Source organism: Paramormyrops kingsleyae, chromosome 19 (assembly GCF_048594095.1).
Source record: "Paramormyrops kingsleyae isolate MSU_618 chromosome 19, PKINGS_0.4, whole genome shotgun sequence".
Classification (NCBI taxonomy): Eukaryota; Metazoa; Chordata; class Actinopteri; order Osteoglossiformes; family Mormyridae; genus Paramormyrops; species Paramormyrops kingsleyae.
In genome coordinates this window covers 21774267-21797522 of record NC_132815.1, presented here as the reverse complement: position 1 = coordinate 21797522, position 23256 = coordinate 21774267, and the positions used below count along the sequence as shown (strand labels likewise).

The 23256-nt window shown below is 38.4% G+C and overlaps 1 protein-coding gene across 1 annotated transcript; it reads left to right on the top strand.

Annotated features, from left to right (window-relative positions):
• The first annotated feature begins 2346 nt into the window (after window positions 1-2346).
• Window positions 2347-12188, top strand: LOC111858993 (paired box protein Pax-9-like). Its single transcript, XM_023841264.2, has 4 exons — window positions 2347-2547; window positions 2977-3603; window positions 5648-5787; window positions 10853-12188. Exons 1-4 carry the CDS (start codon window positions 2544-2546, stop codon window positions 11105-11107), a joined length of 1026 nt encoding a protein of 341 aa, XP_023697032.2. The 5' UTR covers window positions 2347-2543; the 3' UTR covers window positions 11108-12188.
• Window positions 12189-23256: the final 11068 nt, after the last annotated feature.

Sequence of the window (23256 nt, the reverse complement as noted above, 5' to 3'; positions counted from 1 at the left end):
TAGTACTGTACCAGCTAATTTCATCCTCTTCCTAGCGCTGTAGTCTTTATTCTTTTTTTAAATTGACATACCTGGCATATGTACATTTTATAATAACCTACTAAAATGTTTGATTAATCAGAAATTCTTAAATATAAAAATATCAAAGTTTAATTATGTGTTAACGAATAACGTTATGAGTTCATTCTCAGTATATAGCTAGCATTAGCTGTAAACGAATATAAATATTTTTGCTTTGTGTTTGGGAAATAATAATAATTAAAAAAAAACTTCTTGCGACAACGCCGTAATACACTATTGTGCAAAATATGCGTACAAACAGCATGTTTTTCTTTGAAACTGAATGAACGGAGATCTATTTTTCATTTTCTCATTCCGTGCAGTGGTAAGAACAAACAATAAGAATTGGTGCTTCCTGAAGTAATAGGTTGTTTTGATTATTCTGCGTTTTTGCTTTACGTTTATGAACATATGTTTGCCGTTATGTTTTTTGTTTTTTTGTAAAGTCAAAGCACCTCAAGTGCTTTGTCTAAAACTATTTATCAAATTTGCAACGTAGATCTCAAGGGCAAACAGATTTAACAGATATAAACACGAACTACATCGGTGGTCAACAGCAGTTGTATTATCGATGTGATTTTTGTTTAATTTTTGCCTTATTCTCTCAGATTCGCGTGTAGCAATATTACACAAGTCTGACAGTCAATCACGGTACACCCCTCGAAATATCAAACGACTTATTGTTAAAACTTCCATTACAGGATGTGATAAGTGATAAGTGATGTTTATTCCTTCGCATTTGAGAATAAATAAAACCTTAATATAACCTAAAATATTGTAACACATTGCCTGAGAATGCATCTCTTGTGATGGAAGCGTTTCATTAATATACCATGTAATTCATGAAATAACTAAAGTTATTTTGGGAGGAACGATAGACTGAGGCCGAAATCCAAGACAAACAGCGCGGAACGTTTTAAGGATTAAGTATTACTAGCCTATTAAATGGATCTGTAAACAAGAAACAAAGAATGTACCTTTAATACTACATCCATGAACTATTACACAGGAGATAAAATAGCAATTGACCCAGACTTTCTGCAGTACTGAAAGTTATCAGAAAAATTAAAGGACTTAAATACAATGAAGGACTACCACTTTTCGCGGAATTGGTGCAGCAGGTGGTAAATATCAATAAATTAAATTAAATACTTTGCATCAAGAGATAAAATATAAATACATCGCCACGAAATTATTCATATTAAAATGTAAGTGAAAGTGCCTTCAAAGCCCACGAAACATAAAGATAGAATACCATCAGTAAAATCTACTTATGTGGGCTTGGACTTTATAATGCTACTTTGTAATCTTAAAATGAACTAGAAATCGAGCACCGGCCTTTAATTTCTGTCTAATCAACAAATATGAATTTCTTTTCTGGGGCTGATTTCTCTATTCTAATTCTTCCCTCGCGCCTAAGACTATGACTTTTGTATACAAGCGACTGTATTTCACTTTATAATTTTCACCGAAAATATTGCATCAAAATGTAAAATGAAAAAATATATATTCATGACCAAGACAATGTATACGTCAGTGTATGAACCATGGTTCATACATCACAGAAAATAATTACCTAATTACCAGAAACCGAGGTTTGAACGTTACCGTTACCAGATACAAACTGCTGAATGTCAGCTATATATATATATTGTTTCCTTCTAACAACAATACAAAATAGCATTTGTCCATTTGTCAGCTGAAATTTTACGTTAATATTTATTTCATACGGCCTTAATTTTGTATAATGGGTATAGAAGCCTTGTGAAACAAGGAACAATAATGAACAAATGTCCTTCATTTGCCGTTCCTGTTGCATAACATGTTTTCATTAATATATTGTACTGTTAATACTCTTTATGTGTTTTTCCTGAGTGTTTTCTAGGTATACTAGCAGACATTAAAATATGCATTCCTTACAATTAACGGGAATCGTTAATTACAAAAATTTACCGTTCGCGGCCAATATGGAATAGCTACACCTACATTATGGCGGATTATACAGTGGCAGCAGCAATCTAGCTAAAATGCATTAATTAACTATATGCTTGGAAAGTACATTTCCTTGTATCATTTAGGTTACATAAACCAATGCGTTTGTGTATCTGAATTAACTTACCGTTCACACGTTGTTAAAATTCATTTGCATGTTAGACTATCTTGGTTGCCAGCTTTTCAAAGACGCGAAGAAATCCTCAATGGCGCTGTCATGTCAAGTTATCTGACCAATAGAAACACATTTGTGGAGGAAGTCGAAACCTTATTGGTTAAACTGACACGATGGATGAAGTATTTTTGGAAGTTCAGCCCATTGGTGCATTCGGAATGTCACGAGTATTCCGAACACAAAACCCCCGATTCCCCCCGTCCCACTAAAAAGTGCAAAGTGAATATCCTTCCACGGGTAGCAGAAGTCCTGGACTCCGAACCGGACGAAAAAGTGCAATTCGTCAATCTGCATAAACGCTGGAGGGCTTCAAGATATGGGTAAGTACTATAAAATGCCAAAGAAATCAAAGGTTTTACACTGGAGCACATTTTCAACAGATGGGACAACGTTCAAAAGTATTCTGACGGTTATTTATAAATATAGCTAAAAATCGTTTATTAATTTTAGAAACGTAACGTTATTTTTGGAATCAACTATATATAATTAACGAAGGGCATGTGGATAAACAATTTATTGTTCAAAATGCCGCTGCTATGCCAAATGGTATGTACAATTAAAAGTGGTTATGTAATATCGAAAATCAGTAGGCTATTTAATCCGCTACGCATTTTTTTCTCTTGACTTTGCATGCTGTTGTAGCAAAGACGAATGTACACTTTCCACGAGGAAACACTAAATTTGTATTAGAATAAGTCATGTTCAAAACAATACAGATGTGTTATGTGCTGTTCTCTCTCTCACTTCAGAGCCTGCCTTTGGGGAGGTGAATCAGCTAGGCGGTGTTTTCGTTAATGGCAGACCTTTACCAAACGCCATCCGGATCAGGATTGTAGAACTAGCACAGCTGGGCATCAGACCATGCGACATCAGCAGACAACTTCGGGTTTCCCATGGTTGTGTCAGCAAGATTCTGGCCCGATACAACGAGACTGGATCCATATTACCAGGCGCTATAGGAGGGAGCAAGCCAAGAGTCACCACCCCTACAGTGGTCAAACATATACGGACATACAAACAGAGAGACCCGGGTATTTTCGCCTGGGAAATTCGGGACAGACTCCTAGCCGACGGGGTGTGTGATAAATTTAACCTTCCCTCGGTCAGTTCCATCAGTCGAATCCTTCGCAACAAGATTGGAAGCTTATCACAGCATAACCACGGCGAGCTCAACAAACAGTCATCCCACATTCCGCCGCAGCCATCGCTTTCTTGCAACCATATCTACTCGTACCCAACATCCATAACTACCAGAAAAGTGCCAACTCCACCTGGCATGCCCACCCTTCCCGGACATATGGCAATGCACAGAATATGGCCGTCCTCTCATTCCGTCACCGACATTCTGGGAATTCGGTCCATAACAGAACAACAAAGTAAGGCGACCGCTTAAATGTTTTAGGAGAATGTTATACCGTTTAGATTGACCAGTCCCACATGAGACAATTGGAGTAAACGATTTTCTTAAGTTCTTCATATAGGCCTACTTGCATTTAATTTCTATAAACAATACCCAAAAATCTTGGTTAAGACAAAAATCTATTTGGTTATTCGTATCAATAAACAATAACACAATGCTTTCATATCAGTGATTATCAATTATGATACATTAATAAACAAGCAAGTGGAAAAACCAATTGTTTTCTTTGCTGGGCGGATGATTCTAGTTTGGTTACATTGAAACAGATGGTTTGGGGGTTGGTGTTATAATTATGGAGCGGATGTAGAATATTAGGGGGTTGACGAAGGGAAGGCGCAGGAGAAGGGAAACAAAATGAAAATATAAATGAGAGCTAAGTCACCCAGCACTCGCTACCGTTTTCGAGAGCCAGACTGGTATTAAGAGAAAAACTTCTACCAACACTGAAAAAGCTGAACCAACTCTCTAGTATGAGTAGAACAGAAGTCTTGGTATAAGTTTTTTCCCAGTTATTTCATGTACGGTCTTTTCCTTTCTTTCTCTTCCATAAGTAGAACGGATATCCCTGGATATATGAGTGTGTTTTTGATTTAATCTATCCAAGAGAAAAACAAATTACAGGGTTTACACTAATTGTGTGTTGGTTTAAAAGGACACTGCATTGAACGATCACCAAAGAAAACTTTGTTTTGAGAGTAATTTTTAAATCCGACAATATTTTGTCTAAATAGTTTAGCAGGAGTTATATGTTACTTGGTTTGTTGGTAAGGAGAATCCCCCCCTCCCAAATCGAAATATATCCAACAGATTAATCAGCCAGGATTCCCTGTCATTACACTCAAACCTTGACCACTGCAGACAGTATTCAGATTTTACAATGTGAAACTCCCCAGCGCTCTTTGAGAAATATATATATTTTTTTTAAATCAGATGGTTTATATGCAATTTATGCACTTATAAATGAGACTGAGATGTTACTAGTAAGGTCTGAAAGCTGAAGTCAACTCAGGAGCTAATTCTAGTATTTTAATCATCTTACAGGCGCGTGCTTCACAAACTGGTCATTTTCTTTTTTGCAAATATTTAGATTTCTGTGGCTGCGGTTTCTTTAGTTTGATGCCTTTATTATACTCTTCAATGCGGATAATATCTTAAACAATATATGCACAAATCTCATCAACATCAAAGGGAAATGAATTTGGCTGCTGTTGTATTTGTGTATTAATGGCATTGTTTTAAAATGAAAATGCAGCAGCTTTCTAAAGTTTATTTTAGAAAAAAATGTTTAATGGGCTTACTTGTGTTTGTCGGGTGTCTCTATTGCTCTTTTAGACTTGGAACTATCAGAAGTATTTATAGGTTTGGAGAATGTATACAATGATGAATTTACAAGATGTTCACACACTGCTCATTATGATATTTTAGAAACTATAAATAATATATTTTAGGAAGCTATTTACTGTCTAACGTCTCAAATATGTGCATATGTACAGTAGCAGTGTGTTTGGTACATTATTCCCCGCAAAGATGACTAGGGAAAAGCTTGATAAGTAAACGGAGTTTGATTTATGTTGCTTCTCTGATCACACAACTCAATGTCAGTCCAGACCACTTCTGCTATGCCTGATTAATACGTCCATTTGGAATGCAAATGGTAGGATGATTTAAGAGCGCCAAAACCTATAAGTCTTAAAGATGCGACTTCAAAAGCGATTTTATTTTTACGTTGCCAGTCATCCTTTATATATTCACTTTAATGTACTCATTCCGTTTTCAAATTTCTGTAGTAAAACTTTCTTAAATATGTTCAGTTTATTTAAGCATATATAATGAAACTCCTTGACCACTTCCACGGACCGTATACATCTACATATTGCCTTAAGCAATTGTAGGCGGGTTTGTTATTATTTAGGTCATTACATTGTCGTGCTTTCAATTTCGGGTGTTTATAATTTCATTTTTCATTGTCTCCAATTTAACTGTTTTCTACTTTTCCCCAGTTAGCGACAGCCCGCCCATGCACGGTGCCAAAGTAGAAGAATGGACGACTATAAACAGGATTAATTTTCCCACAACAAGTTCGCCGCGTGCCAATGACTTGGATAAACCGCACTTAGAACCAGACACAAAATACGCGCAGGTAAAACCAGAATCTTATATTGTCCCTTTGACTCAGTGACATTTGACGAAGTTGCAATGTATTGCAGGTTTATTTTAGAACTTATTGGGAATATTTAGAATATGGTGACAAGTGTCGTTTATGGAATTATTTTGGCGTATGCTGGTAAGCGCAGATTCATTGTAATATTTATTCCGCAATTTCATGTTTTATAAATGGTTACCAAAAAGACTAGGCCTTTAATCCGGATGGGAAAGCGTTGATCACACCAGAGACTCCTTTATTTTAATTGAGTCGTCTCCCTTACCAAATTAAGTTGTCTAGCTTATCAACGATTTGTGTGTTGGTAATACTTGGGCAATTTTTAACAAATGATTCTGTCTTTGTAGGAAGGTCAGTCAATATTTTAAGGACTGTAATGTGAAAACTGTATGTTAAAAATGTTAGATATACAAAGAAATAAATAATGATTTTGTATGTGGCACTGATGCTGAAGCCAAAGTTAAGCGCACGGGAGGAATTAACATCTAAGGGTCCAGACAACAAATTCAGCTCTTCATTTGTGTACTACGGGTTGTGTTTATTAAAATATTGAACTGTAGACTGTATTGTAAAAGGGTCGTAACTGTTCATTCTTAAATTAGGCATTTAAGATATTATCAAAATACAAATGAACCTGCTGTCTAATTCAGCGGTTACAAAATTAGCATGGCAAAAATCTACCTACTTTTAAAAATAGAAATATTATGCATGCAACTAATATAGGTAATACTACATTTAATTTATATTAGTCTCACAATTCACAAGTAAGGGGTTAGGCGCTGAAATGGCAGTAGCCCTACCTCAAATGGAATGACAAGGTAATTTTGGATAGTAAGTGGAAATTTTGACAGATATGATTTTAATTAAGAATAAGTATAACATTTTGGACTGCTACCATTGTCTCCAAGTTTTAATTAATAACAGCTGTAGTCGATTCTTTCCTTAAAACACTGTATAAACGCGTCACAATAACGATCCTTCGAACTCACATTTGATCCACTTTATATTAATTTAGCTAAAAGTGATGAACCGAACGATTAATGTCATGCACAAAACACTGGGTCGTGGAAACGGATACAATTTTTGATCAGTATTACTTTTGTATAGTAAACATATTTAGAACAACAGTTAAAATGTAATATTTTAAAATACGTAAAATAGATCTGCATTTAATGTTTTCTCCGCCGTGCATTTAATAACAATACTGACATTTTAAATTTATTTGTTTATTTATTTGAATGTTAACCATGAGATGAAAATTTATATGCAGAAAGCGTTTTTTTCCTGTATCGGAAAGATTTATAATCATCAGATAAATAACTTATCTAATTTGCTAAATTAATTTGTTAACCTTATCACTTTATCTGTTACAAACAAGTGTAGCTTAACATTTTATAAGACAAGTTTGAAAGTTTTGTATAGTAATTAAAGGTTATGGTTTGTTTAATACTGTTCTTTACTCCTGGGCAGAGTCGCATTAACATGGTCAGAGGTCCCTGGGCTATTTGAGTGGTCAGCTTTGAGTGGCCCCCTACTATTCTCTGCGTTGATGTAGTTGACCGGGGTGGGCGGGGGGTCCTGACGTTTAGAAAATGGGGGGCGATCGGTCACGGGATCCGGATTATATTTCTGTTCGGTCACGAAAATATGGTTCAAAACGGGACACGGCATTTTATCTTTCAGTGCGGAACAATTCCGTGAAATACGGGATGGGTAGCAAGTCTAGGTCTAAAATTTAATTAAGCAAAGGTAACTGAGGCCCCCTCTTAGCGGAGGCCCCTGGGCTTCAGCGGGTAAGCCCATGCATTAAGACACCCCTGTTCCTGGGAAGAAAACAAGGTTTGAGTGATCATGTATCTATTTCCTTGTCTTGGAAAAAATGTTTTAACTTTTTTCAAAGACTTAATATTAGGAAGGTCATGCACACTTAACAGGATAATTACATTAACTAGTTTATCAATGAAGCATTTTGACAGATATGATTTTAATTAAGAATAAGTATAACATTTTGGACTGCTACCATTGTCTCCAAGTTTTAATTAATAACAGCTGTAGTCGATTCTTTCCTTAAAACACACTGAGTAATGCACTTTGAAAAGGGCAATGGAGCAACTGATTATTTAATGACTAAATGACTGAACTTTTCGGATGAGGAATAACATCTTAAAAATGGATAAATCTTCATTTCTGTTTACCAGACGTAGTTTAACGATTACTGGAGTGTCTAATGTCCCCTCGTGGTCTCTTGATATTTCACACTTTAGAGAAGAAGAAACTATAGTTGCTTCGGGATTTGCTAGTGTCATATAGGCCTAATTACATCTTACTAACACAGAGCACCCTGTACCTTTAACAAAATTAACAAATATACTATGCACTATATACTATGTAGATATTTCCTTTAAATTTGTTGATATATTTAAAATGCAACTGCATCATGCTACGTAATTTTGATATTATGGTACTTTGAGTACAACAATCGCGCTACACAAAGAGCAAGACTACAGGACTGACAAACCTGTTACGGCTCTGGGTTCCATCTACCCGGCCATTAACCGTTATTTCTAGTGTTCTCCTTCAGTTCAGTGAGTGCTTCTCACAATGTATTGCCAGCCCCATGCTAAATCTATGATTACATTATGGGTCGGCGATTTAATATCGAAAGCTCACGCTCAGGTGTTTATCAAGTACCACGTTATAAAATGTGGGGAAAATTATGTTTTAGAAAAAAATTACTTTTCAGAAAAATTGCCATTTTATCATGAATTATTTGGATGAAATTTCACGAAGTGCTTTCGTTAGTAAATTTGACACGTTTATAGCGTTACAGCATTTATAGGTCTTTCTTAAAACTGACCACCTGCGTTTGAGATCCAGTAGTCTTTGTGGACTAATTACAGAATTATCCTGATGTGAAACAATTTCATGCCAAAGAAGATCAAGTGCCTGGTTGTTAGACAGTTGCTATTCACGTTCAAATGCAGCTCGCCTAATATTACATTAAACACACAGAAACTCATCGACTTATTATTACAAAAGTAGATTTGACAAGGACCGTTATCATTTGACTGAAAAACGAAAATTAAAATGTAAAAAAGTTATTGAAAGTAATTGTTTAACCTTAAATTGCTAGTATATACAGTAAATACATTTCATATGTGGCCATTTGAACCACATATGAAATGTATTTACTGTATATATACTAGCAATTTAAGGTTAAACAATTACTTTCAGCTTTGCCTCAAATTACGTATTTTTTCCATGGAATTATGTCTCAATTAAAATGGCATATAAGACATGCAATTGTAGAGTGAATAAGCAATCGTGTTTATAAGATTATTATAGACACATTGTCTTAAAATGATTTAAAAATAAATATCGGGTTATTTTGTCTTCTGTATTACCTTCTTTGTAATAGCATGCATTTGAACATTTTATCTGTTCTAAACGTCTGTATGGAAAATTTGGGTCTTTAAGTGGAATTTTTATGTAGGTCTGATTTTTTATGTTGAAAAGAGTGGTTCCTTTTAACTACGTCTGGTTTTACATAAAGGTAAATGTATTGCCTTGGTTGCAAGCCTCTGATTAAGTTCTCTGATATTTGTACAGCCGTTTTATTTTTGTTCTTAAAAATTTCCTATTCAAAGTAAATGAATTTGCGCATCTTTATTCGACTTTAAGTATTTGCAAAAGTTGTGATTTGCAGCCACATGTGGTTTAGTTTTATGGAACCCAAAATATAGAAACTGCACAGCACTTTTAGCGAAAGCTATCGGCGAATAGGCCTACTTGGGAGGTTGTATAGCCTTATGCATTAAATTAAATAAATGGCTACATTAGCCAGATACAAACAGAAAAATAGGAAAAGTTTTATTTCACAATTTTCATATCAGTGTTATAATTTGAATTCAGACCTACATTTTTTCCAAAAGTCCTTATCGAGAAAAATTGAAAACACGCTCAGTAAGACATGGGAATTTTTTTTGCCATTATTATCCGTGAATCGCTTTAACTTCTTCAGTTATGACAGTGTGAATTTCAGTAGCGCATAACTGTAAATGAAAATACCAATTCCACGTGTTAAAAACGAATACAATACGAAGCAATTCCAAATAAGCGCATGCGATTTAAAGTTTAAGAATCCAAACAAAGTTTCTATATAACCCACGAAAAGTAACCCGATGTCAGACCTGCCAGCGTGTACACAGCTGTGGCTGAGTATCAGAACACGTGCAATAACTGAACACCTGAAGCCTATTGTATTTTATCCTACCTAAATGGAACAGTACTTCAAGGAGGAATATATTTATTTTTTAAATTTGTAGGGTAGATGAGTATGTAAGCTATACTGGTAGGCGTTCGATTTAAACGTTGCAGTTCAAATGAAATACGTTCTGAACAACATCGGCTTTTAATCCCCCAAATGCTTATTCTGAAGTTTTGTAAATGTCACGATTACACGGAATGTAGTAGATGTCGTATTATATGCGTTATATAGGGTTTACCACATACAAGTCTGAAAAAAACGATCAAAAACTAGCGTGGCTAAATCAGTTACAATCTACCGTAACTTGCCGTACACTTTTCGTCTGCTTTCGGAATTTCCTGCTATAGCAAGGCGATCCGGAGAACGCCGTAAATCCAAAGGTATTTATCGTCAACAGCTCAAAACCGTCGAAGACAGTATTCATTACACAGTATTTTACAGAGCGTAGTCTATCAAGGGGAGTGTCTGGATGAAATGTATCCCACTGGATTGTGGGTAATTGGCCAGGACAGCAGCTCAAGTATTAGCCATAGTAAAGGACCTAATCTAGTCCTATCATTCAGACTGCATGCACGGGAGCTCCACTGCAGTAGTGCTTGCTAAGCTTGATGACAGCTTTCCACTTGAAAAGGTTCAACATCGAACATACCAATTCTTCTGTTAGTTTTGAATCGTCTTATCCTAATATTTTTGTGCTCCTTTGTGCCATGAGATGTCCATACTTTAACCTCACTAGATACCTATTGTGTCGCTCTGTCCCATGTCCTTTTCATCCAGATGCCAAACAGATTGTCCAGAGTGAGCAGCTGTGTCAGAGTACCCAGCCTTCCTCCCTACCAGCCGGCCACCCCAGCATCGCCCTACCTGGGCTACAGTGCAGCTGCCTCGGGCTACATGACAGGACCTGTGTGGCAGCCAGCCAATGGCGGCGGCCTGTCCCCGCACAGCTGTGACATCACCTCCCCACTTTCCCTCAAGAACATGTCGGGTGCCAGCGAAAGCAGCCATCGCATGCCCGCCTCTGTGCTGTAACCCCCTCCCCTACTGTATCAGGTGGATTCTGGCTGGGTTTGCACCCCAGAAACTGAGCTACCACATCGTTGCCTTGTTGACAAGGATTTGACAGAGGATCCATGCCGCCCCGTCAACTCTCTGCACTTTGATCCACAAGACAACTGAGCGTCCCAGGGGATCGAATACACTCTGCCAGAAACAGATCTGTATTTGAGGGCTTCTGACAGCAGAGGTCACCCCATTGCATTCTGGGCCATAGTTTTCCTTTTTCATTGTTACCACAGGAATATCCATAAAAAATAGGCCTTTGTATTAGTTTGTGTCCCCCTCCAATATTAAACTCTGCAGGCATTTCAGTTTCCTTTATGTTTTTCTTTTGAAATGTCCTACAGAATAGCAACTATAGTTAAACGTAAAGAGTCAGTTAAAAGAAATTATCCATCCATTTACAACTTATCCTGGACAGAGTCACAGGGCCAGGAGGGAGCCTATCCCCAGGTAGGCTTAGGGCAGAAGGTTCTTGGTACACCCTGGACAGGAAATCAGTCCGTCACAGAGAAACATACATGCATGCAGTCACACAATCACATGGAGAATTTATAAATGCCGTTAGCCTAACTGCATGACTGCAGTTAGATAATCTGTCCATCCATCCATCCATTTTCCAAACCGCTTATCCTTCCAGGGCACAGGGGGTGTGGAGCCTATCCCAGAAGCTATGGGCACAAGGCAGGGAGCAACCCAGGATGGGGGGGCAGCCCATCACAGGGCACACTCATACCTATGGGAAATTTCAGTAACCCCAATTAGCCTCAGCATGTCTTTGGACTGTGGGGGGAAACCAGAGCACCCAAAGGAAACCCCAAGACAACATGGGGAGAACATGCAAACTCCAAACATGTAACCCACACAGAGACTTGAACCCTGGTCCCAGAGGTGTGAGGCAACAGGGCTAACCACTGCACCACCATGCCGCCAACCTAGATAGCCAGTCCTGGAAGTGAATTCTGTTATTCAGTTGAAATTGTTTTTATAAAAAATTAGTTCTAAAATGTATATTCTCATTTATTTATTATGGTGCTTTGGGTATTTGAATAAAGTGCAATCACACCCAGGAATTCTGCCAACTTTCTTCCCTACTCAAGCTTCATGGCTAATATCAGTTGCCTGGTGCAAAGTGTTACTTTAGTCTGAATGTATTTAGTCAATAAGACCAGCCAGATAAACAGCTGGCTTCAGGTGACTGATGAGGAATCAAAGCTTGTTTGACATCTTGCCTTTAAGGTAAATTGTTAGAGACAGAAGGCTGACCAATCCATGCACCTGGTCACATGACAGTTAACAGAAGAGCATAAATATTGAAAGCGTAAGTTGTTAGTGGTGGGCATGCATATGGATATTTTAAACTCAACTCCTCTGAGCAACATTGTGTCGTGCTTCAGGATTTGGGTCTGTGACCTTAGGTGAAGCCCTTCTGCTTTAGGGTGGAGATTTTGGGTAACGAGTTTTATAAAACATGCTTTTTGGACAAGGACATCTGCTTTCAATTAAAAAATGCATTTCTAACACAAAATTCCATATTCACAACTATTACTTTTTGCACCACATCATCTGCCTCGCAACAATGCAGATAGGATCTGATCTGCATTCCCATTCCAATCAATTAAGTTCATTAAAACAAACTTAACCAATCCCATGCTCTGAAACAAGCAAAACGCAGGCTTACTAAAATATCACAATAAGGCAGGTGAGAAATTTAATAATAGAACAATTTAGAATCACAGGAAAAAAACTATATTTCACACATTTTATTCCATTTGGCTAAAAATTGGAAACTGCACTTCTACGGTACCACAAGGAATATCTCATCTATACAGTTTAGGCCTGGAAAAAAGGTGCTGCTATGAACAGATTACAGAAAATGTTCTGTAAGGGCCAAATAGGCAAAACTTGAAATTATTTTTGGGTAGTCGATCATCTACAAACCATTGAAACAATATGTTTGAAGGGCAGTGTTAAGCTTGGGGACCATGAAAGCCAAGGGCCTCTTGGTTATGAGCCTGAGGGAACCATCTCTATTGTTCATAGGCAAAGGTGCAAGAACGACTCCACTAAAGCTCTCAAAGGTGTTTCATTGAGCGTGTAGGCAGCCACATGGGGGGAAACACTAGACACACATAACTTATATATTACATTAAATACAAACACCAGCTGGTTATACATTTCTGCATGTCTAAAGTCCTGTATCACTGTGCTACCACAAACCCTACAGCCCAAGAATCCCTTATTTTCTGTGGTCATATGTTGCATTATGTTTGAGCATCTCAGAAATTAATTTTAAAAAATCGTTTGAACCAACGGAATGAGAGTTTTAGTCACATCTGAGTGAAATGCCTTTGGATCACAGCTTCAATATTCACGGCAACGCTTTACAGAATGTTACAGCCACACATCGGTGTGCTCTGGTGGCAGCTGAGTGTTCGATAGTTCACTAAAAGCAGACAAAGCCTCCCGCCCCAAAATTACTAAGATTTAAACAAATCCCAGTGCAACTCAGCCGTATAAAATTCCATGACCTGCTGCTAGCAGGACGCCAGCTCTGGCACGGAAAGCCGCTGTGTGTGAGGTCGGTCATCCTGAGAGCCCGGGGCTCTATCGTGTTTTACATTTACGCCCCCATTTCCCCCTCATGTATTTGATAGACATTTTGTTAAAAACAGTTTAAAAGTCAATGTACAAGCAACATAGGAAATAACACAAATTTTGTGACACATTCGGGACGATTCAAGATCATAGGCTTAAGGGCTACAAATAGCTCCATCTGGATTTTTGGTGAAAATATATGGTGCACAATGTAACATCATTACTGCAAAATGTCCCCCTGCCCCCCTCAAAGTAAAAGCTGTCTCGTTTAGGGGTAAATGTATATCCTGCTGGCTGTTGATTTTTGTTTAACTTCCCCAGTGGAACAAAAGAAAACGTTTGTTTTAAAAATTAATTGTTTCAGCTGAAAAACAAAGACCAGCAAAAGGATTGAGGCCTCAGATCAAATTGTTAAAAGCAACGCTGGTAGACCACACAAATGCAAATAGACATACTGGAATATATGACATAGCTAAAAGCTAACAGCTACAGTGCTGACCACTGACCCACAGTGATTTATGTGGCACTTAAAAATATTAATGTGTTTCGTGTTAATTCTTTTTTGTTTTCTTTCCTTTTTGTTCCTGATATTTATTGCAGCCGTATCATTTACACTAATTAAAATTACAATATAGCAGCAATATGTGGCAAACAGAATGGCTACAAAGTAAGGCTAATGTGGCTAATTGAGAACATGCCAGCTAATGAACAGGAGCACATCCAATGCAAAGGTATGACTGATGATGTCAGTAAAAGCCGCCCAGGACCCAGGTCGTCTTAGTGCCCACGCAGACGCCAGCCTGCTGGCATGCTCCCATGTCTCCCAGTCTCCCATCCAACAGTGCAGGCCATGGACAAGCTACGCTGTACCTGCCCTAATGGTTTCAAGGTGCCCTGCCCTGTCGGGTGGTGTTAATAAGCCTCAGGCCCCTGCCTCCCCACCCCACTCCCTGATCAGTCTAGCCCACAAGGCTCTGCGCAGCCCATTAGAGCGCACCTAATGACGGCTCCAGCGGGCACCACTAATTAACACAGACTGTGTTGTGTTAACAGAGGAGGACGGGGTCTGTACCCCAGAGCCGGCTTCACTAAAACAGACCCTACAGTGATATACGGCCTGCAAGTCTTCACTAAAAGGATCCCAGTCTGACTGTTCCTCCTGTTTATCAATTAATTAATGCTGCTGCTGCTGTACTACAGCAGAATTCAGCTTAATTCAGGTTCTACTTAACTACAACTGCTCCTCAGGAACTATTCAAATTTTCAATCCACACTTTGCCAAACTATGCCAAATTATTTCTTCTTCTTGTAATCGTTATGATTAGACTGATAGTGATATCCAATAAGTGGGTTGTCAAGCTTTTTGAGTCATAATTTACCCTAGTGATATTAGAAAAACAATTACCATCTCTTAGTAGCTCCTATTTTTATTCTAACTTTGCTGCCAAAACCATGCAAATAATTTAGCATACTTTAATATTGCTCAATTATGACATAGGCCTTTGAGTAAATCTGCAGTGTTGGGTACATAATTTATTCTTTCACTACTTATGAATAAGCCTTTGTAAATCTCAGCAGCAAACATATCTCTTATGAGCAGGACAGGAATAGGAATTTGTGAAATAATAAAATGCTATTGTCGTCAAACTAAATGAAAACTCCAGAACCTGAGCTTGAATATAATACCAACATGCCTCTGCCTGCAATATTGCATACCAGCATTCAATGCTGGGCCTTGAGTCAGGAACCGCCTCTAATATGGAAGGCTTGGAACAACTTCACGTGGTCTCCCATGTGCAGGTGGTAGGGGTTTCAGTGGTCTTGGCACACGATAGGGACAAGGTTAACTACTGTGGTATAATGCCATAAATTCAAATATTGCAGTTGCTGTGTGCTTCAAACTCTCTTTCCAGGAAAATGCAGCTAACACTGGTTAGGCTTCATGTCAGTGGATCTCGATCTCACTGAAAAAACAGAAAGCCAACACATTCAGAGCAGAGAAGAACCCAGAGGACAAGCTGTCCTGCAAGCAGATTTCCCCATACTACATTCCTAAAGCTGATACTTTACATAAACATTCTGATTTAAATGGAACAAAAAAATTGAGAGACGTCAAGTTGGTACATAGCAGTAATGAGAGTAAACAACATTAGGAACGAAATAAAAACTGTTAGTGCAACAGGAAGCTGGTGGTCTTCCAGGCAAGGTTTCCCTGCAGACTCAAACCTCCCAAGTTCCATATCAAACAAATTCAATATGTCACTAAATACTCAATTATGGATTGAATACTAAGTACTGCGTCTGGATTGAATAAGGGATGGAAGAGCATTACACGGAGGAGTCACCGCTGGGCAGCTCTGGATGAGATGCAATCAAAATGAAAACACTCCACGCTATAATCAAATGACCAGCAGACCGCAGATGCGGAGGCCTATCAGATTGGCCCATGGTGCCTCTCCGGGCCGCGCGCATTATTTGGTCCAGATGCGCTACTCCGTCCGAAGCATCCACCGTCAACCCTCGTGGAATGGGTACCAGAGAGCTCAGTGCTCAAGGATGTCAGCCTGGTCCTGAAAGATTACCAGGTAAAGTTAAAGAAATAGCCCAGCTGTTGTACTGTCAGACGTCGACCATCATTTCTGGTACACATGCTGATTCCGCTTGCATAATGCACCAGCCTGTCCAACATTTTTATCACTGCAAAATGGCAGAATGGTTTGTGATAGGCAATATAATTTCCACCTGCTGTGACTGACAATTACATGTCACTTATGATTCAGTGCACTAAACAAATAAAGCAAGCAGTCGAACGGAAGTGTGGCTTCGCGCCCCACTGATCTGACGTAACGACGGGAGCTCATTTTTGTCACCTTCTACAACTTTGCAAATAAATATAGTGGGGTTCAGTACCCACTATGACCTTGTAACAGAACTATCTGAAGGCGTTGCCTCCTTCACACAAAAAGGGGGCAGAGGGACACTGTAGATTACTGAGTGTCACCTCCACGACTCTTGAAAACCTCCAGAGACCTGCCACAGAAATGGAGGGGACAGCTGGTGCAGAGGCTCCTGTTATTCTATGGTAGCGGGAGCTGAGAGGTTTCCAGGCAGCAGCCGGATGGTGCATTTCTGCCTTCCTCCTGGAGCACGTGAGCCCAATGCAGTTCCCACCACTCACTCAGAGTGGATTTTCCAGTGGCGTTCAAGCAGGCAGGCTGCGCCAGCATATGGGGATGATTTGGGTAATTGGGCTGTGCTTTGCACAGGGGTATTACTGTATCAAAACAGCCCAGATCAAGAGCACTCTGCCAACTAATTGGCAGGAATATTTTACAAATGACAGCAGCCTTCGCCAGCCATTGCCGCAGAACAGACACCCCGGCAAAGTAAATCAGTGGTAATTCCCTGAGTTTTTACTGGAGGCTGGGATGCCCTTTGTGCTCTCCACAGGCCTCTGACCTCCAGCCCTGCCTGCCTCCTCATCCCATCCACCCCCAACCCCTTCCTTCCCAGCCAAAGCAAGTACATTTCAACCCCTTTCCTGCTGAAAGCTGCACAGCTGATGATGGATACTGTGTGATGACACTGATAAGATGGCCATAGTGATGCCACTGCAGACTCCATACTCAAACAGACATATTGAGTGTGAGAAGCAAAAGTAGTTATTTGTATGGTTCTCTATCAGAAAATGAAATAAATGAAGAACATCTGATGGTATTGCTGCAATTTGCACTCTTTATATGTGTGTTCCTACAGGTATTTACATTGAAGATGAATTCTGGGTGGCTTGTTTTACAGAAAGGAATACAAATTGGAGCCCTACCATCACTATAATCCCCCTACTAAAATCTAATCCCAGTCTGCTTTCAATTAGTACATTGACATGAATTTAATGCCCTAGATTACAAGAACACAGGGACATGTAGTAATGCTGCAGTAAAAAAAATTTTTTATTAGTAGTAAAGCCTTTCAAACTTTGCATCAGAATATAGTGGTTTCCATATTGTGAAGGACTGATACGGAGACACATTGTTAGTGAAGTGGAACTTCTTCATCAGGCAAAGAGAAGAGAGATTTATTTTCATGGCAATTTCCTCTCAGCCTCTCCGTAATGCAGACTGTCCAAATGATTAGGCAGCATACCTGAACTCTGTAATATCCATAAGCTGATTTGCTGAATCCCACAAATTCTAATTGGGCAAAGACATAATCAGCCCCAAACCACAGGAAATTTGCATGAATGAGAAACGATTTACTAAAACTAGATTTAACTGTGGCTCTCCAGCCCCCACCCAAAACATAAGAGGTGAACAGACCAAGAAAGGGTTCTCAAAGAAGGCTGATAAGCAAGGGCCAATGAGATGTCTACACCCAGATTAATTTTGGTTTTACGGAGTTTAAGATCAAGCACAATAAAAATGTCAACAAGAGCTGTCACAATTACTCGATTAAACTTGATGACTATATATTTTATTTTAAGCATTGATGACAATTTGGCTTTTCGATTAATCAACAATATGGCAGAAGAAAAATAAAGGATAGCAGATGAGGGTCCAGATGAAGAGCGAAATATTCATTTGTATGGAAGCATATGCACATCACAAGTGAAATAAATGCAGATATTCAGAAGACTTTCAGGTTTGAGCTACTCACACAATTAGTCAAAGATAACTATAACACATGTTCTCTTCAACCTTCTGGAGTAGGCTAGTCTTTTTCATTACTTTGCAAATAACATTTCCTTTACATTGTTTTGCTTAAATCACTTTCTTCCAGTCTTGTATCTCTTAGCTGCATCATCTACTAATATATAATACGGTACATAATAATCATATAATTTTTCCCTGTGACAAGTAAAATGCTTCAACGTAATCCTAATACAAATTGCTTATAAATTACGCGCAACGTCGATAGTAATATCGGACATCGTGCAACTGAAGATTTTAAGGCGGCATGGTGGCGCTGCCACTGCATATCGCCGTTGTATGTGTGTGGAGTTGGCACGTTCTCCCTGTAAGTGCGTGCGTGGGTTTACGCCAGATACTCCAGTTTCCTCCCACAGTTCAAAAATAGCAATTAGAGTGTCTAAACTGATTGGCAGTGTGCAACCTGCAATTGACTGGCGCCCAGTCCAGGGTTAGCTCCAGCCTCGCGGCAAATGTTAAAACTTAAAATGATATATATAAACGATTACTCGATTAATCAATCAGAAGGTATACTCGACCGACAGCCATAATCAAGATAATTAGATGTTAATATACCAAAAATAGGAGAAACATGGAACAATGTCAGACTACATCCAGAATCTCTCTTCTGTTCGGTGTAGCATTTCGATAATGTAGCTTAACAACAGCTATCATATATAAATATTTGAATCCAGTGGAAACCCCATATAGTAATCACGGTTATAGTGATCAACCGCTTATATGGATCAAAAAGCTTGGGATAGAATCATTCCTGTACAAATACCGTTTACATAACTCGCTTGTAGTAAAAGTAGTCCACTTACGTTAATTTTGGGTCTTTTTAAATAGGATGACATATGGAAAAAATAAAACTGCAGTATTTTTTTACTTCACTTTGATCGCCCTTCTTAACCTGCGGTATCCCGTCTACTACTGACTCGCTACCTGAGGATAATGCGGCGTGCAGAGAAAACATGACGGGGAACAGAAAGTAATTTTCTTTCAATGACAAATATAGATTCATCAAAGCTTTTTTTATGATAAACTGTCAAAAACAAGCCACCGAGATGCAGCAGCGAAACTACGTAGCGCTTTGAGACAATGTAACGTTACGAAAATGCACTGTATAAATAAAATTTAATTTAATAATATGTACAGTGCTGTACTGTATTAAAGCGTATTTGAATTCTACACAGTTCAGAAATTTAATTTGTACAGTACTGTAATTTGTATAGCGTTTGAAACAGTTTTATTGTATTTTGAAAACAATAAAATAAATAGCGGCGCTCTCCATTATATTATCTATATATATGCATGTAATAAATATACAGGTCAGTTAGATGGAAATCTGACTGAGACAAAGAAAAAGAAAAAAAATTGCGTATAATGATCATCTGCTTATACTGATTAATTTAATCCAGACAGAGGTGATCACTATAAGCAGTTTCCACTGTATTTAAGCATAGTCAAATTGTTCAGGGTTCAAAGTATCAACCTGGATCATGTCCCAAAAGACATAAATCTGTCAAATAGGTCAATTAAACTAGGTCTAGCACTATTACAGATTAGATCTGGAAGGAGTAAATAACAAAATCCAAACAGAAAAAATTTATTATTGCACAACCTACGATTATCCTCAAAATTTCACTAAACCACACAAAACGATGCAAAACACATTAACCATAGTAACTGCCACCAGTGAGCAGGTAAAACTGGGAACTCTAAGTGAACAACACAACCATTTCAGTAACAGGGTCAATAGAATTAGATTTAGTGATCAGTGTTGACACACCACAGCACACAACAACAAAATGTGTCATTATGACATAGCAAGGGGCACCTAATTCAGCACCTGGGGAGCAGTAAGTTGCTCAGGGAACCTCAGTGGTGTTTTTTCTGGTCAGGGATTTAAACCAGCAATCTTTCAATTCCAAACACACTTCCCTAACCATTAAGCCACCACTGCCCACATAGATTAAGCAGCTTTTAAATATCTCACAAGGTCATATATGAAGGTATCAGACAATAACATAAATGAAATGCCTAGATGGGCCTTCACTATTTTGTCATTCTTGAAACGCTTGTCTGAGCCAACCTAACTATGAGTGGCGCTGAACAAATATTCTCATCTGATCTGAAATTCTCTCATTTTTCAGTTTTTCCAATCCTATTTGCTCTTACTCTGTGTAATGTAGTTTAATGGCTATAACCACCAGCCATTTATAAAACAAAACAATCTTTGGTAACACTTTCTTTGAGGGGACACAAATACTTAGTAAGTTACTACAGAAGTACAAATCATGAGCAAATATAGTCGCTACTATAGATAAAAGATGTGTCATGATTCATTAATGATGAATAAACATGACATCAGTATTTCACTTGTGTTATTACTTGCTCCTTCAATAGCTTCTTAGTACAGTGGTACCTCAGAACTCGAACTTAATCCGTTCAGAACTCCGGATCGAATCCTAAAATGTTCGAGTTCTGATCGAATTTTCCCCATAAGAAATAATGGAAAACCAATTAATTGGTTCCCGGCCCCAAAAAATTACACCTAAATATGTTTTTTTTAGCATTTAAACACAAAATGAACCGGATAAAACAAGAAGAGCATATACTGTACTAAGCACATCTAAGCACATTTATCAAAACAGTAATTTGTAAAGTAAGAAAATAAATGTATCCAAACAATGTGTAAAGTTAAAAAAACGAATGTGTCTTGCCCCAATCGTCTGCTCATTCCGTGTGCCACGCCCCCTCCTTAACCCCGTGTGGAATCCCCATGTGATCAGCTGTTTCTGGTTGTTGTCATGAGTCCTCTGTATTTTGTCCACGTTTAAGTTTGTTTCCCCAGTCCGGTCATTGTATTGTCCGTCTGCGTTTTGCCTGCCTTACCTGTAATTAAACCCGTATTCCCCGATACCCTGACGTCTGCGCGTTTGTCTCTGTTCCATCCCCGCTCGGCACTACAATATTATTATAATTAAACGTATTAATGGTTTATTATTAATATTAAAATAACTAATAAGAAATCTTTATTTTTACATGTATTTTATTATATAATAATAATTACTGTTACTTTCTACCATTGTCTAAATGTATTTTTACTGTCTAAATATATGTATTCAGCTAGTGTAAACATGCACGATGCTATAACAGCGAATGCCAGGCTGAGACTGAACCATTATCTTTTGTTTCCGCTGAGAGACGTGCTGCGTGACTCATTTCCCCGCGCGTACATGTTATCTTAGGTTGGCGTTCACGGTTTGACTTCTGAGATTCAGATCGAGCTCTAGGTAATTTTTTTTCGAACTGGTTGGTTCGACTTTTAAGAAATTTGAGTTCTAATGAGTTCGAGAACTGAGGTACCACTGTATAATGACAAATATAGTACTTGTTTGAGATAAAAGTTGACTGACAATTCATTAATGATGAACAAGTTTTAAGTTAAGGTATATGAAAACTTAGCTGGAGGGGAACTAATATGCATATACCTGAATCGGCAGGCTTGTCTTTGCATAATGTTATCAGAGTACACTGCAGTTAGAAAACCTATGCTGCTAGCATTTCATGCAGCTTGTAACTGATTAACAGGCATATGAGTGTGACTGCTACGCGAATCTGGTGATTCGAAAACGGATCCGGCACAGAGGGAATTGCTGTCTGGGATCCCATCCAGGGCCAACCCAGCCTGGTACACTGTGGTGCGAGGGACAAGCTCCAGCTCCACTATGAGCAATTGGTTAATAATCTTGCATATTTTGTTCAGCAAATGAGTTTGAAAGCACTGCTCCAGATTATAGAATTCATGGTTTCAGCCTCAATGATTGAACAGGAAATGAAATAATAGATTTGACTGCAGATTATTTGGCAGTAGATCGCTTGCAGATTTGCAACAAATAAATAAGTCAAATATGTTTAAATATGTTACACCTGGAGCACACATAACCACACACACACGCACACACACACAGGTTTGTAATTATATCTTTGTGGGGACTCTCCATTAGTTTCTATGGGGAAAACTCTAATCCCAACATGATGACGATAATCCCTACCCAGCGCTAACCTTAACTATAAGTAACCAAACAAAATACCAGACTTTTGGCCTGAAAAATAACAGGTTTTTATTACGTTGTGAGGAACATTTGGTTCCTACAATATAATATAAACATAATACACACACACACACACACATTATGGCTACAAGACAACATACTAAAGCATTTTCCAAAAACCCAGCTCCATTGGTTTACATTCCAACTTTAAATAACGAATAATTCACTTATTACATAGATGTTGCTACTGTTTAAAGTCAAGAAAATATATTTTAAGGAATTGCTCATGTGAGTCCAGAGGTCTTAAATTAAGCAAAGTGTCTATATGATGCAGCACTAAACCGCCAAATCTGCTTGAGCAGCTCATTTCCTGCACTAATTCCATAAATCACATTTGGTATAAAATAATTATTGTTCAGCCTGGTGAGCTGCCTTCTGCCAGCTACCAGAGGGTTTATTACTTGTGTTGGTACTGGATGCAACAGAACCTCAACCAATGCTGGCTTCCAGCAGTGTTTGCACTCCTGATGTTTTCTGCCATATTAATGGCCGTAGATGGATGGAGTGTTTTACAGACCTGCTGTGCTGAACAGCAATGGCAGAAATGCAGGCTGCTTACCAAGAGCCATGCCAAGTCAGTGAAACTTAACGATTACCTATTTCATTTAATCCCTGAGAACCCTTTTGCAATAATTATTTTTATTATGAATAAATGTGCGACATAGAAAGAATTGCATATTTGTGAAAGTGAAAACAACATCATACAGGAAGAGTCAAA